At 54.8% G+C, this 27,953-nt stretch overlaps 1 protein-coding gene across 2 annotated transcripts; it reads left to right on the forward strand.

Annotated features, from left to right (window-relative positions):
- Positions 1-271: 271 nt before the first annotated feature.
- Positions 272-27,917, forward strand: FBXL19 (F-box and leucine rich repeat protein 19). Of its 2 annotated transcripts, none has more exons than XM_010362235.2 (11): positions 272-1,141; positions 2,420-2,620; positions 3,994-4,137; positions 4,259-4,345; positions 4,432-4,650; positions 5,158-5,319; positions 7,087-7,598; positions 19,289-19,452; positions 19,550-19,711; positions 25,871-26,089; positions 26,194-27,917. In XM_010362235.2, exons 2-11 carry the CDS (start codon positions 2,444-2,446, stop codon positions 26,370-26,372), a joined length of 2,025 nt encoding a protein of 674 aa, XP_010360537.1. In that variant the 5' UTR covers positions 272-1,141; positions 2,420-2,443; the 3' UTR covers positions 26,373-27,917. The 2 variants fall into 2 exon arrangements, with proteins under 2 accessions (XP_010360537.1, XP_030780720.1); XM_030924860.1 differs by lacking the exon at positions 272-1,141 and adding an exon at positions 2,029-2,145.
- The last annotated feature ends 36 nt before the right edge of the window (positions 27,918-27,953 follow it).

The following is a 27,953-nucleotide window of genomic DNA, read 5'->3' on the forward strand; positions in this document are numbered from 1 at the left end:
CCGGCATCCTCGGCTCCCGGCTGGGCACGCCCTCCACCATCCTGTTTGTAGTTCCCGCTGCCCCCAGCGTCCCATTGTTTCCCCGTAGTATCAGTGGCTGCCGGACTACAACTCCCGTCGAGCCCTGCGCGCGCTCATCCTAGAAAGTGGAGGTGGTGGAGGAAGGAGGAGGAAGGGGGCGGGGTTCCTCTGGGAGAAGGAGGGAGTAAAGAGGAGGAGGAGGAGGAGGAGGGAAGGAGGAGGGAGGGGAGGGGAAAAGAGAGGAGGAAGGAGGAAGGAGCTGAGGAGGGATGAGAGAGGCGGCCAGGGCCCCGGGCCGTAGCAGCGCGGGGCTGGGGGACCAGGGGGGTTAAGACACCCCAACTACCCCCTTCCCCTTTCCCTCTCCCCCTCTATCCTTTCCTTCCACCCTCCCGCTTGAGGAGGGGGATTTATTCAAATTTTATTTAAATCCCTATCTCCCGAGGGTCGCGCGCTGGGGGGAGGGGGAGAGGTCGGGGGTGCGCGCGGGCTGGGGGGGCGGGGCCGGAGCAGCTTCCTTCACCCCCCTCCGCTCGCCTCGTAGCCGTAGGGCAGAGGGTCGCAGTCCAGGGGCGGGCCCAGGGGAGGGGGGCAGGTTACAGCGACCCCCCCCTCCCCGGGAACCGGCGGTGGGCAGGGCTTGAACCCCGGAAACGGTGGGGGGACTCAGGCCTGGCCCTGGACCCCTGGGCAGTGGGGTCCGGGAAGGGGCCAGTTAAAGGGCCAGGGGCGCTGGGGAGAGGCGGGGTGGGGTGGGGGGAGGGGAGCTGGGACTCGGACCCGGGACTGAGTGGGCCCCGGGCAGAAGCTGAGCACCCTGCGCCCAAGGAGCCCCCGTTGGCCTGGGGGGGCTGAGGGACTGAGCCCCCCAGAGCAGGACCTCCCCCTGGAAGGGCCGCGCCGCAGCCCGTGGGAGGGCCTCGCCCCCGGCGCCCCCCATCTCCACTCGCCGCCGTCCCGGCCTCCGCCGGAGGGAGGGGCCGAGCGCCCTCGGGGGGCCGTGGACCCCGGCGTTCTGAGCGTTCCGCGCCCCGCGCCGCCCGGCCCCCCCGCCGCCGATGGCCGCCGACCCGCCGGGAGCTGCCGAGAAGGGAGAGATGGCTCCCGGGACACGTGTGAGGTGGGTTCATGCGGCTCCTCCTCACCCCCAGACCTGGGCAGCGCCCACTCCCATTCATCCTCAGCCCGGCCTCTCTCTACCTTCCCCGTCCCCAGCCTCACCCTCTCTCTGCTCCAAACTCATCTCCAGCCCTCCTTCCTATGACCTCTCCACCCTGGGGAACTGGCCCTCTTTCCTAGACCCTGCTTCTCCTTGAAAGCCCCCACCCCCGCCTGCAGTCGCCGCCCTCCAGGCCCCTCCCCTGGAGCACTGGAGGGCCCCTTAAGCCCCATGGATGGGTATGGAAGTCCCTGGAAAGGGGGAATCTGGGGTAAGACTCTGACTGGAAAGAGACCCTCCAGGCTTCTAATTCCACATGGGATCTTGGAGGATCTGGTTTCCATGGGAGGGGGAGCCCAAGGGATTCTAGATGATTAGGGATGAAAGCAGCCCAGGATGCTGGGGGTCCTAGGACTGAGCCCAACCTGAGTTCTGGGGAGATGTCAGGCTGGATTCTAGAATCCCAAGGAATCTGGGAGATTGCCCAGGTGGACCTGAGGGATCCAAGAGGAGGATGTCCTGGAGGAGGGAGCCCTGTGGGAAACAAGAGGGGCAGAGATCTTGGGCTGAGAAGGGTCTCTGAAGAAGCATCTCCTGGGTTGTCAGAGCCCTGGGATGTTAGTGGGCAGAGGAGATCGTTAGGGGCTTGGGGGCAAGGATCTCGCTAGATCTGGGGAGGATAACTGGGTTGAGGGGAAGAGAGATTGGATGGCTGCTGTGGATGAAGGGCGGGGGGGGGGGGGGGGGCGGAGAAAAGTCCGGAGCTTCCGTCTAGGAATCTGTGGGTATCTGGGAGGTGAATCTGGGCAGTTTACCCCAGATTGAGGATGGGGAGAGCCTGGGGTATTCTACACTCTGATAACAGGGGAAGAGTTGGGACCTCTCCAAGCTAACACCACGGACAAGGAGTGCCTGACCTTTCCAAGGAGCTCCAGTGTGTGGGGATGGCAGAGGAGAGGGCTTCGGTATCCCCTCCTTCTCCCTGGGCTAGGGGAGGGACCCTGAGGAAGCGGTAGAGGAGCAAGACCGCGAAGCAGTTCTTGGGCTCCTCTTGAGCTGCTGCAGGGAGACAGGCCATGAGTAGAGGACTGGCCCCCAGATACACAGGACGGGGTGACCTCCTTGTACCCCTGGGGAAGAGGGCAGGCTCTAGCTGTCTATGGGTGGAGGGAGCTGCTGGGAGTCTCCCAGGCCAGGGCCCCAGTGGGCTCATCTGATCCTGCCACCATCCACCCACAGCCCTCGGCGTTGCTGACGCCCCCAATGTCGTCGAGCAGCCGGGGGCCGGGGGCCGGAGCGCGCCGACGCCGAACCCGCTGCCGCCGCTGCCGGGCCTGTGTGCGAACTGAGTGCGGGGATTGCCACTTCTGCCGAGACATGAAGAAGTTCGGGGGGCCCGGGCGCATGAAGCAGTCGTGCCTGCTCCGGCAGTGCACTGCCGTGAGTTCTGCCCCCACCTTTGGGCTCTGCCCATCCTTCCCAATACCTCCCTGGGATGGCTGGTGACTGCCTCCCAGCCTGTACTGTGGAGTGGCTGTTTGTTCACTAGCTCATTTCCTCGCTTCATTCACTAGTTTGTGTCAATGTCCATTGATGTTCTCAGCTCCAAGCTAGGGGCAGTGTCCAGGTGCACAGAAGGATCTGACCTAGTCCCTACTTTGAGGCTCTTCCCAGCTCTCAGAGTCACACCCCCACAGAATGCCCAACTCCTGCTTTACCACCCCCCAAGAGGTCTCTGTGCAGGAGGGGGCCCATCCCCAGAGATGGCCCCCTTCCAACAGGTCTTGCCCTTCTCTGGCCGGTTCCTCACCAAGGGTGGTCTTGGATTTGAGGCCAAGCTCACCCTTTATGTGACCTTGAGCAAATCATGTTGAATGAACCTCAGGTTCCTTCTCTGTAAAATGTTTCCTTTGCTGAGTTGTAAAGATTAAACAATGGCATGGACGCGAATGTGTCTACCACAAGGCCCAGCACACAGTAGGGATTAGGGAAGCATGGGTTTCCGCCCTGCCTTCCTCATCCTTTGAGCGTCCCTGGGCTCCAGAGCACGGCCCTTCCCCAGCAGCCTTGAGGAGCCAGCTGCATCCTGTGTCCCCCTCCCCACTCTGCCACCTCCCTCTCTTCCTCCTGCTGCTCTTTCCTGGTTGGTCTCTTCACCCTTCAGCCCCTCACTTCTTTTCTTTTCTCCCCCAACCCCTTGCCTCACTCTTTCTTCTCCCACTACCTGCATCTTCCTTGATTCTGCCGCATCCTTGTTATGACTCAGTTCTACCACTGTCTTCCCCAAAGTCACACTGCCTGAGGCTGCGCCCACTTCCCCAGGACTAGTGACTTCCCTAGTGTTCCCAGGGGGTCTTGCCAAAACCGGGTTCATTGTGGGATTCAGAGCAACCCTTGGACTGCTCATGGAGCAACCTCGGTATCACCCCAAGCTGTCTTCCCCACCCTCTGAGTGTTACTGTCCTCTCCAGAGCCAGCTGTAATTTCAGGGTCACACTGGCCCTGGGTCCAGCTATAACAGGCACAGGTTATAACAGCTACATATCAGTGTCTCTCATGTATCATCTTGCTCTCCCAAGAGTCCTGCGAGGGAAAGATTCTGAGCCCCACTCTGCAGATGCAGAAATGGAGACTTAATGAGGTTAAATTAGTTGCTTGAGGTCACACTCCCAAAAGGAGCAAACTCAGGATCAGACCCAGCTTGGCCCATGGGTGCTGCACCTCATCTGGCAGCTGGCCAGGGTCCCTAGAAGGAAGGGTCTTTCCCCTGTTGTTAGCTTTCGGGGCCCCTGATGTTCCCTCTCCCCCAACAGCCCGTGCTCCCACACACAGCTGTGTGCCTCTTGTGTGGGGAGGCTGGGAAGGAGGACACGGTGGAGGGAGAGGAAGAGAAATTTGGTTTGAGCCTCATGGAGTGCACAATCTGCAACGAGATCGTCCACCCTGGCTGCCTGAAGGTGATGGCCCTGGGACCTTGGCAACTGGGGTGGGGCAGATTGTCAGGGAGCAGGGAGTGGGGGGGCACCATGGCTCTGGGCTTCCTGGCCAACCCCCCACTCGCTGCCCTCTTGCCTACAGATGGGGAAGGCTGAGGGTGTCATCAATGCAGAGATCCCCAACTGCTGGGAGTGCCCTCGCTGCACCCAGGAAGGCCGCACCAGCAAGGTAGGGGCTGGGCTGGGTTGAGCTATGGGTAGGTGGTGGGTCGGGGAGCTTTGCAGGTCCTCACCCCCAGCTTCCCTCCCGCCTAGGATTCAGGTGAGGGGCCTGGCCGCCGTAGGGCCGACAACGGCGAGGAGGGCGCCAGCTTGGGGAGCGGATGGAAGCTGACAGAGGAGCCGCCGCTTCCACCGCCCCCGCCTAGGCGCAAGGGCCCCCTGCCTGCCGGCCCCCCTCCAGAGGACGTGCCTGGGCCCCCCAAACGAAAGGAAAGGGAGGCAGGGAATGAGCCCCCCACCCCAAGGAAAAAGGTGAGCCACGGAGCACGCTCACTAGGCCTGGCCTTAGGAATTCTGGGAGCTGTAGTCCTGGCTGGTTCTGTGGGGGGTGTGTGGGCCTGGGAGCGGTGCTCCGTGGGTTCCCCCAAGGGCTGTTGGGAGATGTAGTTCAGGAGTTGGGTGGTGGGGGAGGATAGAGCATGCTCAATGCGGGGGAGTGGGGGACAGGTGAGGTGAGCTGGCACTGCTGGAAGCTTTGGGAGCCCTGGGTGGGTTAGGGAGGCAGAAGAGAGCATGCTCAGATCATCCCTGCACGGGAGGAGGGAGGGGCTGGAGAGGGCCTGAGGGGAGGAAAGAGAAGATGGAGCATGCTCAGTGGGCTAGGATGCTGGGTGCAAGGTGAGCATGCTCAGAGTTATCCCTGGGATGGGGGCTTCTGGGACTTGTAGTCTAAGAGGAGGGCATGGACCTTAGATTTCTGACCCATGGGGGCCTAATGGGGTCTCTCCCTTCCCCCATATCTCCCTCTCACCCTGGTAGGTGAAAGGAGGCCGAGAGAGGCACCTGAAGAAGGTGGGTGGAGACGCCTGCCTCCTCCGAGGATCGGACCCAGGCGGCCCGGGCCTGCTGCCCCCCAGGGTTCTGAATCCGAGCCAGGCTTTCTCATCCTGCCACCCTGGGCTCCCTCCCGAGAACTGGGAGGTGTGCCGGGGACCTCCTCCCTCCCCTTCCCACCTTCCCTTGCCCCACCCTTCACCCTGGAGCCTGAGGCCTGTCCCTTCCTGCTCACCTTGTTCTGTCCCAGCCCCACTTGGCTACGGTGGGCGTCTGGACCCCTGAGATTAGTTGGGTGGGAGGGTGGGTTGTGTCCAGGCCACAGGAGCCCCCAACTTCCCAAAAACCCTTAGGGCTCATCTGACCTACTTGCCTCATCTTTCCAAGCCTTACAGGGGAGAGAACTGAGTTCAAATTTCTGTCTGTTTACTCTTTGTATGGTCCTAGAAGCTTGTTGGCCACCCTGAGCCTTTTGTTGTTGTTGTTGTTGTTGTTTTTCTTTTATTGAGACGGAGTCTTGCTCTGTCGCCCAGGCTGGAGTGCAGTGGCGCAATCTTGGCTCACTACAAGCTCCGCCTCCCAGGTTCACGCTATTCTCCTGCCTCAGCCTCCCGAATAGCTGGGACTACAGGCGCCCACCACCACGCCCGGCTAATTTTTTTGTATTTTTAGTAGAGACGGGGTTTCAACATGTTAGCCAGGATGGTCTCGATCTCCTGACCTCGTGATCCGCCTGCCTCGGCCTCCCAAAGTGCTGGGGCCTTAGTTTCTTTATCCATGAAGTGGGCATGCTGCTGTCTGCCTTGCCTCCTTATTCTGCAGAACTGTATATATCTAACGAGGTTCTGAAAGGCAGTGAGCTTTGTAAGCTATAAAATTTACCTAGATTCAAGGGAAATAAGGCCCAGAGAAGTTTGAAGACTTGTCCAAGTCACACAGTAAAGCCAGAATTGAGATATTACTTGGCACGGACATGCAACACAGGAGTCCGCCTGATTGGTCCAAATCCTGCCTTTGCTGTTTGTCAGTTTGTAACCTTGGACAAGTCACTTCGTGCCTTTAAGCCTCGGTTTCCTCATGTCTGAAAAGAGTGGTCCAGGTCAGCACTGCGTTAGGACTGTGAGGACAGAGTGAGTCAGCCGGTGTGGGGTGCTGCTCATGGGGCCAGTCACTGTTACCCTCGGTTCGTGGACAGATGCCTGCTCCAGCTGGTCTGGGTAGTAGATGATGAAGCAGGGGCTTCCCACAGCCATCCAGAGTGGAGGGCAAGTCAGGACTCAAAGCAGGTCTCTCATTTCTCCATTCCCTACTGCTTTTGGAACTGCCTAAGCCATGCAAATCCATAAGGGCTGGAAATTTAATTTAATTTAATTTTATTTTATTTTATTTTATTTTATTTTATTTTATTTTATTTTATTTTGAGACAGTCTCCCTCTGTCGCCCATAATGGAGTGCAGTAGTGCGATCTTGGTCCACTGCAGCCTCCACCTCCTGGGTTCAAGCAATTCTGCCTCAGCCTCCGGAGTAGCTGGGACAACAGACTGGTACCACCATGCCCAGTTAATTTTTATATTTTTAGTAGAGAAGGGGTTTCACCATGTTGGCCAGGATGGTCTTGATCTCTTGACCTCATGATCGTCCCGCCTTGGCATTCCAAAGTGCTAGGATTACAGGCATGCGCCACCACGCCCAGCTGGAAATTATTTTAATTAGCACCCTTCTGTTACCAATGAGGAAACTGAGGCCCAGGGCCTGCCAGTGGCTTTAGCAAGGTCTCCCACTGTCCGGAGCAGAGCCAGGGCTGGAACTCAGGACTCTCCCTTGGGCTGTTCATCCCCTGATGATTCCTCGGGGTAGGGAGGTGGGAAAATGTATCCCGGGCCCTAGAATAGCATCAACCCTGTCTCCCTGCAGAAACCAAAGCCGCCTTTGGCCTCTGCAGAGGGCCCAGCGGTGCCGTCCCCGTCCCCGCAGAGGGAGAAGCTAGAGCGTTTCAAGCGGATGTGCCAGCTGCTGGAACGGGTGCCTGACACGTCCTCTTCCTCCTCGGACTCAGACTCCGACTCCGACTCTTCGGGCACATCGCTGAGTGAGGACGAAGCCCCCGGCGAGGCCCGGAATGGGCGACGGCCAGCCCGGGGCAGCTCTGGCGAGAAAGAGAACCGCGGGGGGCGGCGGGCTGTGCGCCCTGGCAGCGGGGGGCCCCTGCTCAGCTGGCCCCTGGGCCCCGCCCCACCACCCCGGCCTCCACAGCTGGAGCGGCACGTGGTGCGGCCCCCGCCTCGAAGCCCTGAGCCCGACACACTCCCCTTGGCTGCTGGATCCGACCACCCCCTGCCCCGGGCCGCCTGGCTTCGCGTCTTCCAGCACCTCGGGCCACGGGAGCTGTGTATCTGCATGCGAGTCTGCCGAACTTGGAGCCGCTGGTGAGTGGCCTGGACAGGCCTGCGTTCCGTGGCCAGCAGGCTTCCCGCTTGCTGGGTGACCTGCGGTAGGTCTCTGGCCCTCTCTGGGCCTTGCTTTTATATTGGGGATACTTCTCTAGCGTGTACAGATTACAGTGCATCCTTCTGTGTTTACCATGTGCAGGTTACTTTGCACTTATGGGCTTATTTAACCCCCCAGACAACTTTGAGGTAGAGGTTATTTTCCCCTTTTTCAGATGAAGCTGAGGCCCGAGGTCATGTGGAAGGGAAGCGGTGGTAGAACCAGACCTTGGAACCTAGGCCCTTTAGCTCCCGTGCTTTTCCTCCTGATAGTAGCGATTATATTGAGTGTCTGGTGTGTGTCAGCCATAGCACTGAGCGCTGTACCGCATTGTCACTTCTCATACTGCCACTTCCGAAAACAGTCTGATGGTTGGTTCCATTCACATAGGAGAACGCCATGTGCTGGGCTGCCCCTGCCCTCGAAAGACAGCCAGGCTTGACCCTCCTGACTCAGTTCCTGCTTTCCTTCTGCCCTGGAGCCACCACTAACACCCTCTGCCCATCCCCCAGCCCCGCAGCCTCCATTAGAAATGTTGGTCATCGGCCGGGCGCGATGGCTCAAGCCTGTAATCCCAGCACTTTGGGAGGCCGAGACGGGCGGATCACGAGGTCAGGAGATCGAGACCATCCTGGCTAACACGGTGAAACCCCGTCTCTACTAAAAATACAAAAAAAACTAGCCGGGCGAGGTGGCGGGCGCCTGTAGTCCCAGCTACTCGGGAGGCTGAGGCAGGAGAATGGCGTAAATCCGGGAGGCGAAGCTTGCAGTGAGCTGAGATCTGGCCACTGCACTCCAGACCGGGCGACAGAGCGAGACTCCGCCTCAAAAAAAAAAAAAAAAAAAGAAATGTCGGTCATCCTCCTGAGCCTCTTGTCTTCTTCTCTGATCTCGCCCCCAACAAAATTCCTCCTTCTCTCCATCAAACTCCCACAGTGCACTGTTCCCCTCATAAAGCACACAGAGGCCTTCGGCGTGTTGACAAGCCTTCATTCATTTACTCATTTCATGTTCCTGTCAGTTGCTGGGGTGGGAGCAGATAACTGTGTCTGTTTTATCTTCATGTCCCTAGCACGGGACAAAGGGTGGTGTGAGTGCCCAAGAAATGTTGCAGTAAACGAGGCTATCAGGCTCTTTCCCAGGGACTCGCTGTAGCTAGGACCAGGCTCCCTGTTGGGCGCTGCACCAGGGTTAGCTGATTTGACCTTCATAATGGCAGCCCTATGAGGGAAAAGGGACACCTGAAGTTACAGTACAAGTTCATGGCTGAACTTAAACTCTAGTCTTCTTTTGGGACCAGCTCTGGGCCACTGGTGCCTTCTGGTATCTGCAGAGATTGTGCAGCCAAAAGTACCAGAGTGTAAGGCTCTGAAGGCAAATTGCCTGCGACAGAATCTTTTTTTTTTGTTTTTTAAGTTGGAGCCCCACTCTGTGACCCAGGCTGGAGTGCAGTGGCACTATCTTGGTTCACTGCAACCTCTGTCTCCCGGGTTCAAGCGATTCCCCTGCCTCGGTCTCCTGAATAACTGGGATTACAGGCACCCACCACCGCACCTGGCTAATTTTTTTTTTTTTTTTTTGTATTTTTTTTTTTTTTTTGAGCCGGAGTCTCACTCTGTCGCCCAGGCTGGAGTGCAGTGGCCGGATCTCAGCTCACTGCAAGCTCCGCCCCCCGGGTTTACGCCATTCTCCTGCCTCAGCCTCCCGAGTAGCTGGGACTACAGGCGCCTGCCACCTCGCCCGGCTAGATTTTTGTATTTTTTAGTAGAGATGGGGTTTCACCGTGTTAGCCAGGATGGTCTTGATCTTCTGACCTCGTGATCCGCCCGTCTCGGCCTCCCAAAGTGCTGAGATTACAGGCTTGAGCCACCACGCCCGGCCTTTTTTTTGTATTTTTAGTAGACACAGAGTATCACCATGTTGGCCAGGCTGGTCTCCCAACTCCTGACCTCAAGTAATGTGCCTGCCTTGGCCTCCCAAAGTGCTAGGATTACAGGCATGAGCTACCAGTTATGGTTACAGCTGATGAAGCTATAAACCATTAGGCCAGTCACTTAACTTCCTGTGCCTTGGTTTCTTCATCTGAAAAACCAGATAATCAACACTCCTGCATAGTGTTTTCTTGAGCTAATACACAGGAAGAACTGAGCACAGTACCTGGGAAATAGGAACTACTGAGAAAGAGCTCTCATTGTAGCCAGTATTTACTTAGTTGCAAATAGTTGCTGAAAGCACAGCCTATTAGGCCTCAGAATGTAGATCTGTGCCCTTGAGGAGCATATAGTTAAGCTGCAACATAGAAGCAGATAGTTACAGAAGTTGCAGGGGATGACACACGCTTCATGTACTAATCAAGGAAATGTTTGCTGAGGCCCCTTCAAGGCCAACTCTGTGCCTGGCATGTGGGAGCCAGACTGAAAGGGACCTAATTTCTGCTTCAACGGGAGACGTGTGGCCTGAAGCAGACAAAGCGAGAGGCAGTGGCTCCCAGTGTAGGCCCTGGAGTCTGCATCCTTGGGTTTCACTGGCTGCGTGGCCATGTGTGGAGAGCCATACGTCTTGAGGCCTTGGTTTTCTCGTCTGCGGTCTGGGTTTGTATGGATACTCACCTTGTGGGGTTAAGTGAAGTGACTCCTGCAAAGCCCTCAGCACAGTGCCTGGAGGGTACTAAATAATCAGATGGCACCTCTCACTGAAAAGGACAAGAGCCAGGGAGAGCAGGGGCCTGTGGGGGCACAGCAGAACCACTCAGGAGGCTCTGCCAGGTCTGGGCACAGAAGCAGCAGCAGTGGGGAAAGATTTGCAATGATAACTGTGTTTTTTTTTTTTTTTTTTTTGGACGGAGACTTGCTCTGTCGCCCAGGCTGGAGTGCAGTATGTGATCTCGGCTCACTGCAGCCCCTGCCTCCCAGGTTCAAGTGATTCTCCTGTCTCAGCCTCCCAGGTAGCTAGGATTACAAGTGCCCGCCACCATGCCCGAATAACTCTTTTTTTAAGATGGAGTCTTGCTCTGTCACCCAGGCTGGAGTGCCTGGGCGCAATCTCCGCTCACTGCAACCTCCGCCTCCCAGGTTCAAGTAATTCTCCTGTCTCAGCCTCCTGAGTAGCTGGGACTACAGGCATACAGCACCACGCCCGGCTAATTTTTGTACTTTTTTAGAAGAGACAGGGTTTCACCATGTTGGTCAGGTTGGTCTCGAACTCCTGACCTCAGGTGATTCGCCTGCCTCAGCCTCCCAAAGTGCTGAGATTACAGGCGTGAGCCACCACACCCAGCCTAGTTTTTGTATTTTTAGTAGAGCTGGAGTTTTGCCATATCGGTCAGGCTGGTCTCAAACTCCTGACCTCAGGTGATTCACCTGCCTTGGCCCCCCAAAGTGCTTGGATTACAGGTGTGAGTCACCTTGCCAGGCCTTTTTTTGTTCTGTTTTGTTTTGTTTTGTTTTTCTTTTTTAGACAGAGGTCTCTCTCTGTTGCCTAGTCTGGAGTGCAGTGGTGCAGTCATAGCTCATTGCAACTTCAACCTCCTGGTCTCAAGCAATCTTCCTGCCTCAGCCTCCTGAGTAGCTGGGATTGCAGGCACATGCCACTGTGCCTGGCCAATTTTTAAAACTTTTTGCAGGAACCGGGGACTTGCTGTTACCTAGGCTGGTCTTGAACTTCTGGCCTCAAGTGATCCTTCCACCTTGGCTTCCTAAAGTGTTGGGATTACAGGCATGCGCCACTATGCCTGGCTAATTTTGTATTTTTAGTAGAGATGGGGTTTCTCTATGCTGGTCAGGCTGGTCTTGAACTCTTGACCACAGGTGATCCACCCGCCTCGGCCTCCCAAAGTGCTGGGATTATAAGTATGAGCCACCATGCCCTGCGTAAGAACTTTTTAAGAAGTGGAATGGCTTGGGCCGGGCATGATGGCTCATGCTTGTAATCGCAGCACTTCGGGAGGCCGAGACAGGTGGATCACTTGAGGTCAGGAGTTCGACACCAGCCTGGCCAACATGGTGAGATCCCATCTCTACTAGAAACACAAAAACTTTAGCCAGGCATGGTGGCACACGGCTGTAGTTCAGCTACTCAGGAGACTGGGACAGGAGAATCACTTGAACTTGGGCAGTGGAGGTTGCAGTGAGTCGAGATCATGCCACTGCACTCCAGTCTGGACAGAAAGAGTGAAACTCTGTCTCCAAAAAAAAAAAAAAAAAAGTCGGGCGCGGTGGCTCATGACTGTAATTCCCAGCACTTTCGGAGGCCGAGGCAGGCGAATCACCTGAGGTCAGGAGTTCGAGACCAGCCTGGCCAATGTGGTGAAGCCCTCTCTCTACTAAAAATGCAAACATTAGCTGGGCATGGTGGTGGGTGCCTGTAATCCCAGCTACTTGGGAGGCTGAGGCAGGAGAATTGCTTGAACTTGGGAGGCGGAGGTTGCAGTGAGCCGAGATCGAGCCACTGCACTCCAGCCTGGCCAACAGAGCGAGATTCTGTCTCAAAAAAAAAAAAAAAAAAAGTGGAATGGCTTGGACTTGGTGACTAACTGGCAGTGGGGACAGCAGAGTAACCCTCAGGTGAGTTTCTGACCCAGGAGCCTGTATGGGCAACAGCATCATTCCCCAGGCTCAGAAGGAGCAGGTTCGGGGAGGGTAAAGAGCTCAGATGACTGACGTGTGTGGTGTGCTCAGGAAGTGTGGGTCTGATGCTCAAGAGAAAGATACAAGTTTGGGAGTTCTCAGCCTGTAGGTAGCAAACCAAGGAGCTTTGATGAAGAGGGCAAAAGATCACACATCAGTACTTGTGAGTTAGAGTAAGAGCCTAGCCAGAGAATTGGAGGAGCCCACGTCCAGAGGTGTGCCCCTGAGTAGAGAGTGAGGCAGGAGGGAATGTGGTGAGCAGAGGTGGATGCTGGCGAGAGGCCGTGGGAGATCAAGGACCAGGAAGTGGTGGTTGTATTTTGCTACCAGGAGGCCTTGGGTCCTTAGCTGTGCTCTGGGGGTGGAGGGGGGTCCAAAGCCGGAATGAATGGAGTCGAGTGCATCAGCTCCCAGGCAGGGACTTGATTTGTTTGTTCCTGCTGTGTCCCTGGTGTCTAATGGCACCTGGCGGACAGTGGGCAGTGAGATCATCTTCGCGAATGAGTGGAGAGGAAACCAGGATGCAGGGTGGAAAGATGTACAGAAGGTGGCGCTGGAGAAGCATGTGTAGGGGAGAGCAGGAAGCTGCAGGCTTTTCTGTCTGGTGGCTTCCATCTTCTCTTAGAACTGGAAAGTGAAGTGATCCCTTAAGAGTGAAGAGTGGAGAGAGGGTGGCAGGGGAGGCATGCAGGGTTTGTTGAGTTGCAGGGAAGAGGGTTGGGGCTTTTGAGGACATGGATAGAGAGAGGGTGGCGAGGAAGGGACTGGAACCCAAGGTGATGATGGTCGGGTAGGGCCTGGAGGTGGACAGATTGGAGAACAGTGGTGGCATTGGGGCTCAGTGACCTCCAGGAGGGCGGAACTGGCAGTGCTTGGAGGCCTAGGGGCTGTGAGCCCTCAGGGGGCAGTAAGGGCTGGTCCAACTCTTTGTTCGCGGGAGCTTCTGCAAGAGGGAGGGTTGGCCGGGCGCGGTGGCTCAAGCCTGTAATCCCAGCGCTTTGGGAGGCCGAGACGGGCGGATCACGAGGTCAGGAGATCGAGACCATCCTGGCTAATACGGTGAAACCCCGTCTCTACTAAAAAAATACAAAAAACTAGCCGGGTGACGAGGCGGGCGCCTGTAGTCCCAGCTACTCGGGAGGCTGAGACAGGAGAACGGCGTGAACCCGGGAGGCGGAGCTTGCAGTGAGCTGAGATCCGGCCACTGCACTCCAGCCTGGGCGGCAGAGCAAGACTCCGTCTCAAAAAAAAAAAAAAAAAAAAAAAAAAAAGAGGGAGGGTTAAGATTGGAATTGAGGGTTTGCAGGTCAGCCTAGTAGGAGAGGACTCATTGTGGGGTAGCTGGAGTCCAGGAGGAAGTGAATGGGTTAGGGGACTTTGGTATCAAGCCACATTCTCTGGGACGATGGCACACCTTGGCTCTTAGAGCTTTCCCTGCCTCTTGTCTCAGTGTCATTCTCCAGCTTAGAAAGAACCCACCTGTGGCTCCCTGTCACCTTCACAACAGACACCCACCATCGCAGTCCTGTTGGACATATGGACATGAACTGGGCCCACTGACTGCACCAACCACTTCCCTGAACTGTGTCCCTTCCTTGTCGCAGCAACCTCTGAAGGAAGCGCTGTTCTTCACCCCACTGTACAGTTTGGGAAATGGAAGCCCACACAGGGCGAGTGACTCGCCTGAGGCCCCCAAAGTCTGGAGGTGGCAGAGCTGGGATTTAGATCCTCACAGCTCACATCCTCAGCTCTGGGCTCAGTGACCATGACAGTCTGTGGCCTGGCGTTCCAGCCCTCCTTGACATGACACCCCGCCCCATCCCTCCTTTGCAGCTCCACCCATGCCTCTTCTCTCCTCAGAATTCAGGCTTTCCACCCAGGCTGGCTAGGTGGAACCCTGCCTCTGCTACCTACCACATGGTAGTTGTGGTGCCTTGAATATGTTTCTCAGCCTCTCTGGGCCTAATTTTTTTTTTTTTTTTTTTTTTAAATGGAGGCTCGCTTTGTCGCCCAGGCTGGAGCGCAGTGGCGTGATCTCAGCTCACTGCAAGCTCCGCCTCCCGGGTTCACGCCATTATCTTGCCTCAGCCTCCTGAGTAGCTGGGACTACAGGTGCCTGTCACCATGCCCGGCTAATTTTTTGTATTTTTTTTTAGTAGAGATGGGGTTTCACCGTGTTAGCCAGTATGGTCTCGATCTCCTGACCTCATGATCCACCCACTTCGGCTTCCAAAAGTGCTGGGATTACAGGCGTGAGCCACCGCACCCGGCTTTTTTTTTTTTTTTTTTTTTTTTTTTTTTTTTTTTTTTGAGGCGGAGTCTGACACCCAGGCTGGAGTGGGATGCTGTGGTCTCAGCTCACTGCAACCTCCGCCTCCCTGGTTCAAGTGATTCTCCTGCCTCAGCCTCCCAAGTAGCTGGGACTACAGGCGCATGCCACCACACCCAGCTAATTTTTGTATTTTTAGTAGAGACGGGGTTTCACTATGTTGACCAGGCTGGTCTCGAACTCCTTACCTCGTGATCCATCCACCTTGGCCTCCCAAAGTGCTGGAATTAACAAGCGTGAGCCACTGCGCCCGCCTGCCTTATTTTCTTTACTGTAGAAAGGAGATGATAATGGTAATGTTGACCTCCTAGGGCTGGTGTGAGGTTCAGTGCTTAATGCATGGGACAGTCCCTGGCACACAGTGAACCCTGGATAATGGCTGGTTAGTAGTGCTGAAGTCACTGTGATCAGCATGTCTCTGGTTATGATGATGAGTTCCTGTGGCCTGGGGTTTCCAGAGCTCTCCGTTTTGTCTCTCGTGGGCCTGGACACAGGTTCTTTTCCATCTGGAACACACGCCCTCCTCCCCCTCCCCATGCTGAAGTAACTGCTGCTTTCCTTGGAGTCTCAGGTCAGGCATTGTCCCCCCAGGAGGCTCCCCCAACCCAGTCCTTGAGGTGACTCTTACCATGCCACCTGTCGCCTCAGTTACTGTGGACTGTCCATATCTCTCTGACTGTATGGCAGGAACCTGTCATCTTTGCCTCCTCCGTGCCCAGTGGAAGCCAGATAGTCACCCTCAGTGACTCTTGATTGCCCCTCTGAGGTTTAACCCCAGTGTCCTGGTTGTACAAGAGCAGGGGGACTGATGAGCTCTAGCCAAGGAAGGGTGTGGGAGACTTCCTGGAAGAGGAGGCACTGGAGCTGAGCCACGAAGGCTCTGGGTTGGCATTTCTGGCAGAGGCACAGCATGTGCCACAGCGTGTTGGCATTAGACAGCACTGTGTCTGTAGGTGGGCAAGTGTGTGGCCTGGCCCTTGTGCAGTATGATACAGAAACACAGTTGGGGGCCTGTGGGCGCCCCCAGGGAAAGGGGCTTCCTTTCAGCTGTGGACCGTGGAAGGGAAGTGGCTTCAAGGAAGCGGTGACAGCTGTGACGGGGTCACAGTGGGCAGAGCGAGGTTTTGGATGTGGCAGACGCCGCCGATTTTCTTGCTCACTGAAAGAGCAAAGGGGCAGGACCTGGGGCAGAAGCTGGGTCGGGTGTGGGTTGGTTTTTTTCCTTTTCATGTTTTGAATTGGAGAGATTTGCAGATGTTTATTAGTTGAGAGAAAGGAATCAGGAGAGGGAGAGGCTAGAATGCCAGAAAAGCAGGGTGAGGGTAGGAGGGAACAGGAGAGTGGGTGGCAGAGGGGTGAAGGTGTTTGGACTAAAGCCTTAGTGTCTGTGCCCTCAGCCTTCTCTAAAACATCACACCAGGGCTGGGCCCGGTGGCTCACACCTGTAATCCCAGCACTTTGGGAGGCTGAGGCAGGAGAATTGCTTGAGCCCAGGGGTTCAAGACCAGCTTGGGCAATATAGTGAGACCCCCCATCTCTATTTAAAAAGAAAAAAATTAGCTAAGCATACCTGTGGTCCCAGCTACATGGGAGGCTGAGGCAGGGGGATCACTTGAGCCCAGGAGTTTGAGGCTGCAGTGAGCTATGATTGCACCACTGCACTCTAGCCTGGGCGACAGAGTGAGACCTTGTCTCAAAAAAATAATAAAACAACACACTGGGCCTCTGGAGTAGGCCTGGCATTTTTCAGTGACACAAAAGTATGGCTTAATCCCTCTGTGAGTTTTGGAAAGGAAGTCTTCTCCACTGGGTGCTTTTTCTAACACTTCTCTGATACTTATCTCCCTATTTAACAAAAGTAGTCTTCAGGTAGTAGCCTAAAGCAACGGCAACACCTGGCTAGGATTTAATAACTCTGGTCTGTTTTTTTTGTGTTTATTTTGTTTTATTTATTTATTTTATTTATTTATTTATTTATTTTTGAGACAGCCTCGCTCTGTCGCCCAGGCTGGAGTGCAGTGGTGCAGTCTTGGTTCACTTGCAAGCTCCGCCTCCCAGGTTGACGCCATTCTCCTGACTCAGCCTCCCAAGTAGCTGGAACTACAGGCGCCCACCATCATGCCTGGCTAATTTTTTTTTTTTTGTATTTTTAGTAGAGACGGGGTTTCACTGTGTTAGCCAGGATGGTCTCGAGCTCCTGACCTTTTGATCCACCTGTCTCGGCCTCCCAAAGTGCTGGGATTACAGGCGTGAGCCACCCAGCCCAGCCTTTTGTGTTTATTTTTAAGATTAACATATTTATGGGAAAGAATACTGGTTTTAAGTGCAAAGAGGAGATGATTCAAAGATAAATCATGTTATGCAGATAAGTGAACAGCAAATACTGGAGCTTGGGAATCACGGCCCCAGCCCAGGGCTTCTGCAAGGAAAAGCCTTTCAGAGTCATGAGGGCAGGGAGGGAAGCAAGAGACAGCTTCCCTTGGAAGCCCAAGGAAAGGATCGCCTGAGCTCAGGAGTTCAAGACCAGCCTGGGCAACCTTGTCTCTACTAAAAATAAAAAAATAGGCCAGGCGCAGTGGCTCACGCCTGTAATCCCAGCACTTTGGGAGGCCGAGGTGGGCAGATCACCTGAGGTCAGGAGTTCGAGACCACCCTGCCCAACATGGAGAAACCCCATCTCTATTAAAAATACAAAAAATTAGCCAGGCGCGGTGGCACATGCCTGTAATCCCAGCTACTCTGGAGGCTGAGGCAGGAGAATCGCTTGAAATCGGGAGGCGGTGGTTTCAGTGAGCCAAGATCACACTATTGCACTCTAGCCTGGGCAACAAGAGCGAAACTCTGTCTCAAAAAAAAAAAAAAGGTGTGGTGGCATGTGCCTGTGGTCCCAGCTGCTCAGGAGGCTGAGGTGGGAGGATGGCTTGAGCCCAGGAGTTTGAGGTTGCAGTGAGCTATGATCGCAGCATTGCACCCCGGCCTGGGAGACTAAGCGAGACGCTGTCTCAAGGGAAAAAAAAAAAAAAAAAAAAGCTTCCTGGGCCTGGTTCTGACATAGTCTATTGAGTCTCAGAGGCATTTGCAGACTTGCCTTTGAGAACTACTGAACGAGAAGAGAGTTCTCAAACTGAGTCCAAAGGAACTTCGGTGTACTACAGTGTTATTAGATTACCTTGGGAGAGGTTGGGAAGGGTTCCTGGGGAAGTAAGTTTGAGAAGCCCTTTTCCAGTTCACTGCATGTTTTTTGTTATTTTTGAGATGGAGTCTCACACTGTCGCCCAGGCTGGAGTGCAGTGGCACGATCTCGGCTTGCTGCAACCTCCACCTCCTGGGTTCAAGTGATTCTCCTGCCTCAGCCTCCCAAGTAGCTAGGATTACAGGCGCCCGCCACCACGCCCGGCTAATTTTTTGTACTTTTAGTAGAGACAGGGTTTCACTATTTTGGCCAGGCTGTTCTCGAACTCCTGTCCTCGTGATCCACCCACCTCAGCCTCCCAAAGTGCTGGGATTACAGGTGTGAGCCACTGCACCCAGCCCACTGCATGTTAGATAGTCTGTCGAGGCCTGTGGAGTGCTGGGGTTAGGAAACCTGTTTAAAGTTGTTCAGGCCTCATTTAGTAGCTTCAATATTTGGGACCTAAAAGGCATTGCATAATCAGAGAATAAATGAAATGCTGTAGATGAGGAGGTGGGGGAGAGTGGTCAGTGGAAGCTTTAAGTAATTACTAGCTTGATTCATTCATTACAAATGCACAGCTGGGTGCAGTAGCTCATGCTTGTAATCCCAGTGTTTTGGGAGGCCAAGGCAGGAGGATCACTTGAGGCCAGGAGTTCAAGACGAGCCTGGGCAACATAGTGAGACCCTGTCTTTGCAAAAAAATTGTTTAAAAATTAGCCAGGTGTAGTGACATGTGCCTGTGGTCCCAGCTACTCAGGAGGCTGAAGTGGGAGGATTGCTTGAGCCCAGTAGGTTGAGGCTGCAGTGAGCCACGGTAGTGTCCAGCCTGGGTGACAGTGAGACCCTGTCTCAAAAAAATTTTTTTTCAAAAAGTGGAAAAGGCAAATCTGCCCTTGTGGAATTTACATTCTAGTTGGAGGAACACAGTAATGTAATGGGAAGATATTAGGGCTGTAAGTCCAGCTGCGGGCAGCTGGCTGTCAAGATGGGGCAGGTGTGGATCAGAGGCAGAGATGAGTAAAGGAGGCAAGGACCCATGAGCGCTGAAACTCAGGAATCGAGAAGCCCAAGGGTGGCTGGAGACGACTGGATAACACCAGTCCCCTTGGCATGACATCAGGCAGCATGTGTGGCATTTGTGTATGTGTTGAGCAGCATGCTTTCTATGCTGGGAGGCCCACAGCTGGAATGAGCCCGTGTGACCTGACAGCTGCCCTGTGGGCAGGCAGAGTCGGGGGCTATTGCCTTCAATCATAAACGAGGCTTCTGAGGCTCAGGGAGAGGAGCAGACTTGCCCAGGGTCTCATTTCCAGTTAGTGATGGAGTTGGGTTCCAGTCCCAGTGCTCTTGGCCGAGGCCAGGTGCTTCTTGCCACCCTGTTGTCTGTGTGGCCAGAAGAGAGCTGAGGTACACCTTTGGAGCTGGAGCTGGGGAGCCTGGGAACTGTGGGCTGCTGAGAGCTGAGGGCTGAGGTCTCTGTCTCCCCCCTATGGCCGCCAGGTGCTATGACAAGCGTCTGTGGCCTCGAATGGACCTGAGCCGGCGGAAGTCACTGACCCCGCCCATGCTCAGTGGTGTGGTTCGCCGCCAGCCCCGTGCCCTGGACCTCAGCTGGACAGGTGTCTCCAAGAAGCAGCTCATGTGGCTTCTGAACCGACTACAAGGTAGGGTGTGTGTTGCGGAGGACAGGGTGGTGACAGGGACAGGCCTGGGATGGAGTCCTCACAGCACCTGCTTCCTGACCGCCCCCTCTCCCCGCAGGCCTGCAGGAGCTGGTGCTCTCTGGCTGCTCCTGGCTCTCCGTCTCTGCCCTGGGCTCAGCCCCACTGCCAGCCCTGCGGCTCCTGGACCTCCGCTGGATCGAGGATGTTAAAGATTCCCAGCTCCGGGAGCTGCTGCTGCCTCCACCAGACACCAAACCAGGTGCAGCCTCCGTTTGCTTTTCTGGAGAATGGGCTGGGCAAGGGTAGGGTAGGAGGCCTCTCAGGTCTCTTCTGACTCATGCTGGATGGTAAAGTATTTGAAGAAAGGAAAGAACACATGAGTTTGAATAGGAAGGCCCTGGTTGGGCATTATTCATTCATTCACCCAGCTGCTGTGTACTTTGAGCCTTGAAAGGGACAGGGTTTTCCCAGGGAGCATGAGACCCAACAGTTTGGTGGGGCAGGAGGCCCATATTGGCAGAGGGGGATGCTGGAAGCAGAGGCCATCTCTCTTCATCTACTTAAATCTCATCATCCTTTAGGCCTGGGTATAAATGCCACTCCTCCAAGAAGCTCTCCCTGATCCCACCCCACACTGAGCTCAGCGTCCCTCTCAGCTTTGAGAGCAGCCCACCAGCATAATACTGGGCAATTGTGGAGCGCCTTGATGCACATCTGTGCCCTCCTGCCAGGGTCTGCAGCTCCCTGAGGGCAAGCACTGGCTGGTGCCCCAGCACCTTCTCAGTAGCTGCTTTGCAGATAGCTGTTGGATGAATAACTTGAATGAGCAGGCAATCAGGATTGGAGAAGTCTAGTTTGAGGAAAGATTTTCTTTTTTTTTTTTTTTTTTTTTTGAGACGGAGTCTTGCTCTGTCACCCAGGCTGGAGTGCTGTGGCCGGATCTCAGCTCACTGCAAGCTCCGCCTCCCGGGTTCACGCCATTCTCCTGTCTCAGCCTCCCAGGTAGCTGGGACTACAGGCGCCGCCACCTCGCCCGGCTAGTTTTTTGTAGTTTTTAGTAGAGACGGGGTTTCACCGTGTTAGCCAGGATGGTCTCGATCTCCTGACCTCGTGATCCGCCCGTCTCGGCCTCCCAAAGTGCTGGAATTACAGGCTTGAGCCACCGCGCCCGGCCTGAGGAAAGATTTTCAAAAGGAGATTTGCAGGCCCCTGAAATAAGATAATCCTTTTGTTTGTTTTTGTTTGTGTTTTTTGAGACCATCTGGCTCTGTCACCCAGGCTGGAGTTCAGTGGCGAGATCTCAGCTCACTGCAATTTATGCCTCCTGGGTTCAAGTGATCCTCCCTACCTCAGCCTCCTGAGTAGCTGGGCCTACAAGCGTGTGTCACCACGACTGGCTAATTTTTTTTTTTTTTTTTTTAAAGAGTCTCGCTCTGTCACCCAGGCTGGAGTGCAGTGGTGCAATCTCGGCTCACTGCAACCTCCGCCTCCTGGGTTCACGCCATTCTCCTGCCTCCGCCACCACGCCTGGATAATTTTTTGTATTTTGTTTAGTAGAGACGGGGTTTCACCATGTTAGCCAGGATGGTCTCGATCTCCTGATCTCGTGATCCGCCCGTCTCGGCCTCCCAAAGTGCTGGGATTACAGGCATGAGCCACTGCGCCTGGCCCCCTAAACCTAGCTAATTTTTTTATAATTCTTATGGAAACAGGGTTTCATCATGTTGCCCAGGCTGGTCTCGAACTCCTTGTCCCAAGTGATCTGCCCACCTCTGCCTTCCAAAGTGTTGGATTATAGGCGTGAGCCACCACGCCCAGCCAGAAGAATCTTTTCTTTTGGAGTTCTTTCACCCCTCTCTTTCATAGTTCCCTTCTTCCCACCCCACCCCCTTCACAGCAGCCCTGGAAGGGGAGAATAGAGAAGCAACTAGGATTCTTCCCACATTCTAGATGAGGCACTGGAGGCCCAGAGGGATTGACTGCTGCAGGTCACCCAGTCAGGCAAGAGCACTCAGCCATTGTCCACTCTTACTGGAACCGGACTGAGTTGGAGAGCTATGGGTAGTGGGTGAGGTGGGCATTGGGAATAGTGCATCCTGGGAGGTGGGAAGGTGCTGGCTGGTCCATTTCTTCCTGCTGGAATTCAGATCAGTTCAGCCCTTTATCAGGAGCTCACGAAGGTGGGCCTTTTTTTTTTTTTTTCAGTTTTATTATCATTTTCTTTTTTTTTTTTTTGAGACGGAGTCTCGCTCTGTCGCCCAGGCTGGAGTGCAGTGGCCGGATCTCAGCTCACTGCAAGCTCCGCCTCCCGGGTTCACGCCATTCTCCTGCCTCAGCCTCCCGAGTAGCTGGGACTACAGGCGCCCGCCAGGTCGCCTGGCTGGTTTTTTGTATTTTTAGTAGAGACGGGGTTTCACCATGTTAGCCAGGATGGTCTTGATCTCCTGACCTCGTGATCCGCCCGTCTCGGCCTCCCAAAGTGTTGGGATTACAGGCTTGAGCCACCGCGCCCGGCCTATTATCATTTTCTTAACTTTTAAGTTCAGGGGTATATGTGCAGGTTTGTTACATGGGTAAACTTGTGTCATGGGGGTTTGTTGTACCGATTATTTCAACACCCAGGTATTTACCATTAATTATTTCTCCTGATCCTCTCCCTCCTCCCTCCGAAAGGCTCCAGGGTATGTTATTCCCATGGATGTGTCCATGTGTTCTCATCATTTAGCTCCCACCTTTAAGTGAGAACATGCAATTTCTGTTCCTGCATTAGTTTGCCAAGGATAATGGCCTCCAACTCCATCCATGTTCCTGTAAAGGACATGATCTCGTTCTTTTTTATGGCTGCATAGTATTCCATGGTGTATATGTACCGCATTTTCTTTATTCGTTCTATCATTGATGGGCATTGAGATTGATTCCATGGCTTTTACTATTGTGAACAGTGCCACACACCTTCCAACTCTTGCCCAGCTTAAATGCCACCACCTCAGTGAAATCCTCACTGATGCCCACTCCTCCCTGCCCAAGCCAGAAGTGACTTCTCTTTCCTCTGCTTTCCTCTATGGGCCTTTCCTCCTTGGGCCTTTAGCTATGGCCCAAGGTTGAGGGCATCTGTAAAGGTATCCCCTTTCCAGGCCCTTGGCTCCTCAAAGACAGGAGGAGGGGTTACAATTTAGGGCTTGCAAAGTCAAGTGCCCATTGAGTTGACTTGGGAGGTAACAGAAGTGATGGATTGGTGCAGGACATTAGGGAGCGGCACCTAGCCGCCCAGCTCCCCCTAGTCATCATCTGCATCATCTGGTGGGAAGGAGTGCCTAGTGAGGCCACATCTTACGATTCTTCAAGGAAAAGCTCAGTACATAAATTTATTTATAAAAATGTCCTTTTTGTAGTGTTAGTCATTAAGGACATTTTTAGCATTCTGTAGACGCCATAAAACACGTTTGGAGGGCAGCCTCATGGTTTGTGCTATCTGATCTATTAATAGTTTATCTTAGGCATAGCCTGGTGCCTGGGAGGCAGACAACATTGTAGTAAGAGTTCAGATTCAGCATCACCAGGCCTGGGTTTCCTGGCTATAAACAGGAATGATGATCAGAGATCTTGACTCCCAAGGCTGTGGTTCTTAAAGTATGGTCTGGGGACCAGCAGCATCCACAACAGTGGAGAACTTGTTAAAAAAAAGTAAACTCTGGGCCAGGCGTGGTGGCTCACACCTGTAATCCCAGCACTTTGGGAGGCCGAGGTGGGCAGATCACTTGAGGTCAGGAGTTCGAGACCAGCCTGGCCAACATGGTGAAACCCCGTCTCTACTAAAAAAAAATTAAAAAATTAGCCGGGTATGGTGGCACATTCTTTTAATCCCAACTACTTGGGAGGCTGAGGCAGGAGATTGCTTGAACCTGGGAGGTGGAAGTTGCAGTGAGCCGAGATTGCACCACTGTACTCCAGCCTGGGCTACAGAGCGAGACTCCATCTCAATAAAAAAAAAAAAGTAAACTCTGGTCAGGCGCGGTGGCTCAGGCCTGTAATCCCAGCACTTTGGGAGGCCAAAGTGGGAGGATCAAGGCTACAGTGAGTTACAGAGAGGTTGAGGCTGCAGTAAGCTGTGATTGTACCACTGCACTCCAGCCTGGGCGACAGAGCAAGACCCTGTCTCAAAAATAAATGAACCTGTAGACCTGCCTAAACTCTGGGGATGGGACAAGCAATCCCTTTTTTTTTTTTTTTTTGAGATGGAGTCTCGATCTTTCGCCAAGGCTAGAGTACAGTGGCACAATCTCGGCTCACTACAACCTCTGCCTCCCGGGTTCAGGCGATTCTCCTGTCTCAGCCTCCTGAGTAGCTGGGATTACAGGCATGCACCACCACACCCAACTAATTTTTTTGTATTTTTAGTAGAGACGGGGTTTCACCATGTTGGCCAGGCTGGTCTCGAACTCCTGACCTGATGATCCGCTTGCCTCAGCCTCCCAAAGTGCTGGGATTACAGGCGTGAGCCACCGCGCCCAGCTGGGACCAGCAATCCCTTTTAACCAGCCCTTCCAGGTGACTTTGAAGCCTCTCTAGTTTGAGACCCATTGGCATAAAATAAATGTAGACTATATTCTTTGGATGCCAAGATGAGGGGTGTGAGCACTTTGATCCTGCAGACTGGGGAGCAGGGAGCCTCTGAGCTCAGACCTGAAGACCAGGGACAGAGGGACATGGGGCAGGCAGAGTCTCTCAGGCAGGGCCACTTGTGGAATGTGGCCCAGGTGTTCAGGGGTGAGGGAGAGGAGTTAGCAGCTGAGACCTTATAGGAACTGAGATGTTCTACCAAGGAGGCTAGACCTCTTTGAGGCACCCTCAGAGAGTTTTAGAGAAGGGATGCTGTCCCATTTGTATTTGAGATCGGCTTTCTGGATGCCAGAAAGAAGAGCAGAGAAGTGGAGCAGGTGAGGAGGCTGGCCCAGTTCAGGCACCAGTTGTGTTGACCCCGAGTGGTGACCAGGGAGAAAAGAGAGGCTCCTGATGGGGACTTACTGACTATGGAGGGGAGGGAAGTGGGAGAGGGGCCTGGATGGTAGACCCATCAGGGATGTCATGTGTCTGATGAATGAATGAACGAAAATAAATTGAACACCTACTGTGTCTCAGTTGCTGGGACTACAGCAATGAACAGCAGACAAAAATTCCTGCCTTGGTAGTACTGACAGTCTTGTGGCAGGAGAGAAAGATTAATAAGAAAAATGTATATATGGCCGGGTGCAGTGGCTCATGTGCGTAATCCCAGAACTTTGGGAGGCTGAGGTGGGTGGATCACGAGGTCAGGAGTTCGAGACTAGCCTGGCCAATGTGGTGAAACCCTGTCTGTACTAAAAATACAAAAATTAGCCAGGCATGGTGGTGTGCGCCTGTAATCCCAGCTACTCGGGAGGCTGAGGCAGGAGAATTTCTTGAACCCGGGAGGCGGAGGTTGCAGTGACCCAAGATCATACCACGGCACACCAGAGCAAGACTCTGTCTCGGGGGGTAAAAAAGAAAAGGAAAACGTATATATGTCAGAAAAACGCATATAATATGTCAAATGGTGAGAAAAGAGGAAAAAATGCAAGGAAGTGGTAGGAGTGTGGGGAATTACATTAGTTTTTGCATTGCTATAAAGAAATGTACCTGAGGCTGGGTAATTTATAAAGAAAAGAGGTTGAATTGGCTCAGGGTTCTGCTGTACAGGAAGTGTGGTGCCTGCATCTGCTCAACTTCTGGGGAGGCCTCAGGTAGCTTTTACTCTTGTTGGAATGTGAAGGAGTCTGCATGTCACATGGCAAGACAGCTAGCAAGAGAGAGGAGGGGAGGTCCCCAGACTGACTGACTGACTGACTGATTTATTTATTTATTTATTTATTTATTTATTTATTTATTTATTTAGAGATGGAGTCTCGCTCTGTTGCCCAGGCTGGGATGGGATTGTGGCACAATCTTGGCTCACTGCAACCTCCACCTCCTGGGTTCAAGTGATTCTCCTGCCTCAGCCTCCTGAGTAGCTGGGATTACAGGCACCTGCCACCATGCCTGGCTAATTTTTGTATTTTTAGTAGAGACGGGGTTTCACCATGTTGGCCAGGCTGGCCTTGAAGTCTTGACTTTGTGATCCACCTGCTTCGGCCTCCCAAAGTGCTGGGATTACAGGTGTAAGCCACCACGCCTGGCAGAATATTGTAGTCTCAAATACAATAATCATGGAAGGCCTCCGATGAGGTGATGTGAGGAGTGGACAGATGAGGTCAGGTCATGAGGGTGTTTTTGAGAAGAGCAAGCCGCAGAGTGCAACAGGTCACTCACTCATGTGGGAAGCAGGTAGAGGGGAGATGGTCTGGATACCTGGGCACAGGGATGGGAGTGGCCAGGAGTGCTGACCTCTCATCTGGCTGCCCAGGGCAAACAGAGAGCCGTGGTCGGCTGCAGGGGGTGGCAGAACTGCGCCTGGCAGGTCTGGAGCTGACAGATGCCTCCCTGCGGCTCCTGCTGCGCCACGCACCCCAGCTGAGCGCCCTGGACCTGAGCCACTGCGCCCACGTCGGGGACCCCAGTGTTCATCTCCTCACGGCCCCCACGTCCCCACTCCGGGAGACCCTGGTGCATCTCAATCTTGCTGGTAAGCACAGTTCCCCATCCGTCCCACCAGCCTATGGGTCTCCATGGCCAGTGCCAACCCCTTGCTCACCTGCCTGGTCTCAGCTGCCACTGCCCCATCCCCAGGTTGCCACCGCCTAACGGACCACTGCCTCCCGCTGTTCCGCCGCTGCCCTCGTCTACGCCGCCTAGACCTGCGCTCTTGCCGCCAGCTCTCACCCGAAGCTTGTGCCCGGCTGGCAGCCGCTGGGCCCCCTGGCCCCTTCCGCTGCCCTGAGGAGAAGCTGCTTCTCAAGGACAGCTAGTTGGGCGCCCCCCACCCTCCCCCGGACTCGACAGGAGCCTGGACCTCCGGCTTCATTTCACTCCTGCTGGGAGGCCAGGTTCCCACCTCACCACCCCGGGATTCCTGAGTGTCAGTGACTTGGGATTCCCACCCAGGGACTCAAGCCAGCCACCCCCTTCTTTCCCCCCTGCACTGATATCTCTGGGGGTTTCTCCTTCCCATGTCCTCCCCCTGCTACCTGCTTCATTGTCCATCCCCTGGGGGGAGTGGGTCAGAGGTACTAGGGTGCTGAGCCGAAGGGACGGTGGGAGGGGGGTTATGGTTCAAGTGTTGGGGGGGAGAATGGGGAAAGGACACACAGAGGATATGGGAGCCAGGGGCTGAGGGAGGTGGAAGGGGCGGGGGGCGGGGCAGACAGCAGACCACCAAGGGTTCAGGGAACAAAGACCAGTTACTTCAATTGGGGGGCGGGGGGGGGCACAAAAGGAAAACCAGAGGAGCAATTGGGTATCCAGGTGTCAGAGGTAGGGGAGCCAGGGGCAAGCCGGGGCTGAGCTGGAGGTGGGGATGAGAGCAGGTGTGGGGACAGCAGTACCCCCTTGGGGGTCACCTCTCTGCTTCCCCCCTCCCCAGGCTTCAGTTCCTTCCCCCGACCCTGACTCCTTGAACGTCACTGAAAACGGCAGCTATTGTAAGGAGTGTGGGCCGCGGGCAGCCGCTCTTCAGCTCGCGGCCCAGGGGAGTGGCGAGGGGCGCCCCAACCCCTGCCCGCCTCTCCGCACAATACTTGAACATTCATCTGTACTGAAGTGTTACTTGAACCGGGGGAACCTCGGACCTGGGGGAGCCGGAGTGTGAGGGGGACTGGACCAGCTTGGACTGAGACCTGAGACCGGGCCGGTGGGTGCCCATTTGGGACTGCGCCACCCCCAGGCTTGTTCTTGTTTTACTGTATTGAGCGGCGGCACCCGCCGGACCTGCATTATGGCTTGGGGGCGCAAGCCCAAGGATGGGGACTATAGGACTCCTCCAGCCTGGCTCTTCCCACTTTCATCGTCACGGAAACTTGTATCCCATTTACCCAGGGAACTGCCACTCCTGGTTGTCATGGAAATAGCAGCCAACGGACACCTCCCGATGCCAGTGCTAAGGCTGGAAATGGCCCCTCTTAGTTGCCATGGGAACCTAGTAACAGACTCTGCTGGCCCTCCTTCCCGCCCTTTCTTCCAGCGCGGGGTGGGGCTTCGGAGCCCGGGGGAGGAGCCGGGTCAGGTCCCGCCCCTCCACGTAGGCCTCCGGGGGGCGGGGCTTACCATGTAGGGAAGGGGAGATCTATCCACATACCTCAGGTAACAGGGAGGTGCGCGGGTGGGGGGAGGGCTGGGCGGACCAAAGGCCGGAGGGGAGGGGCCTGGGGATCGCTAGAGGCTTGAGGATGGGGCCGCTTGAGGGAGGGAGGAGGCAGCCCGGCAAGGGGCAAGCGGGGGACCCAGCCGGGCTGGGCCCCTGGGCCCCGGGTCTGTACAATACGGTTTGCTATAAAATTCAAAATCTTCCAGCCGGGGCTGCGGAGTTCGTGTGTGTGTGTGTGTGTGTGTGT

Source organism: Rhinopithecus roxellana, chromosome 20, assembly GCF_007565055.1.
Source record: "Rhinopithecus roxellana isolate Shanxi Qingling chromosome 20, ASM756505v1, whole genome shotgun sequence".
Classification (NCBI taxonomy): Eukaryota; Metazoa; Chordata; class Mammalia; order Primates; family Cercopithecidae; genus Rhinopithecus; species Rhinopithecus roxellana.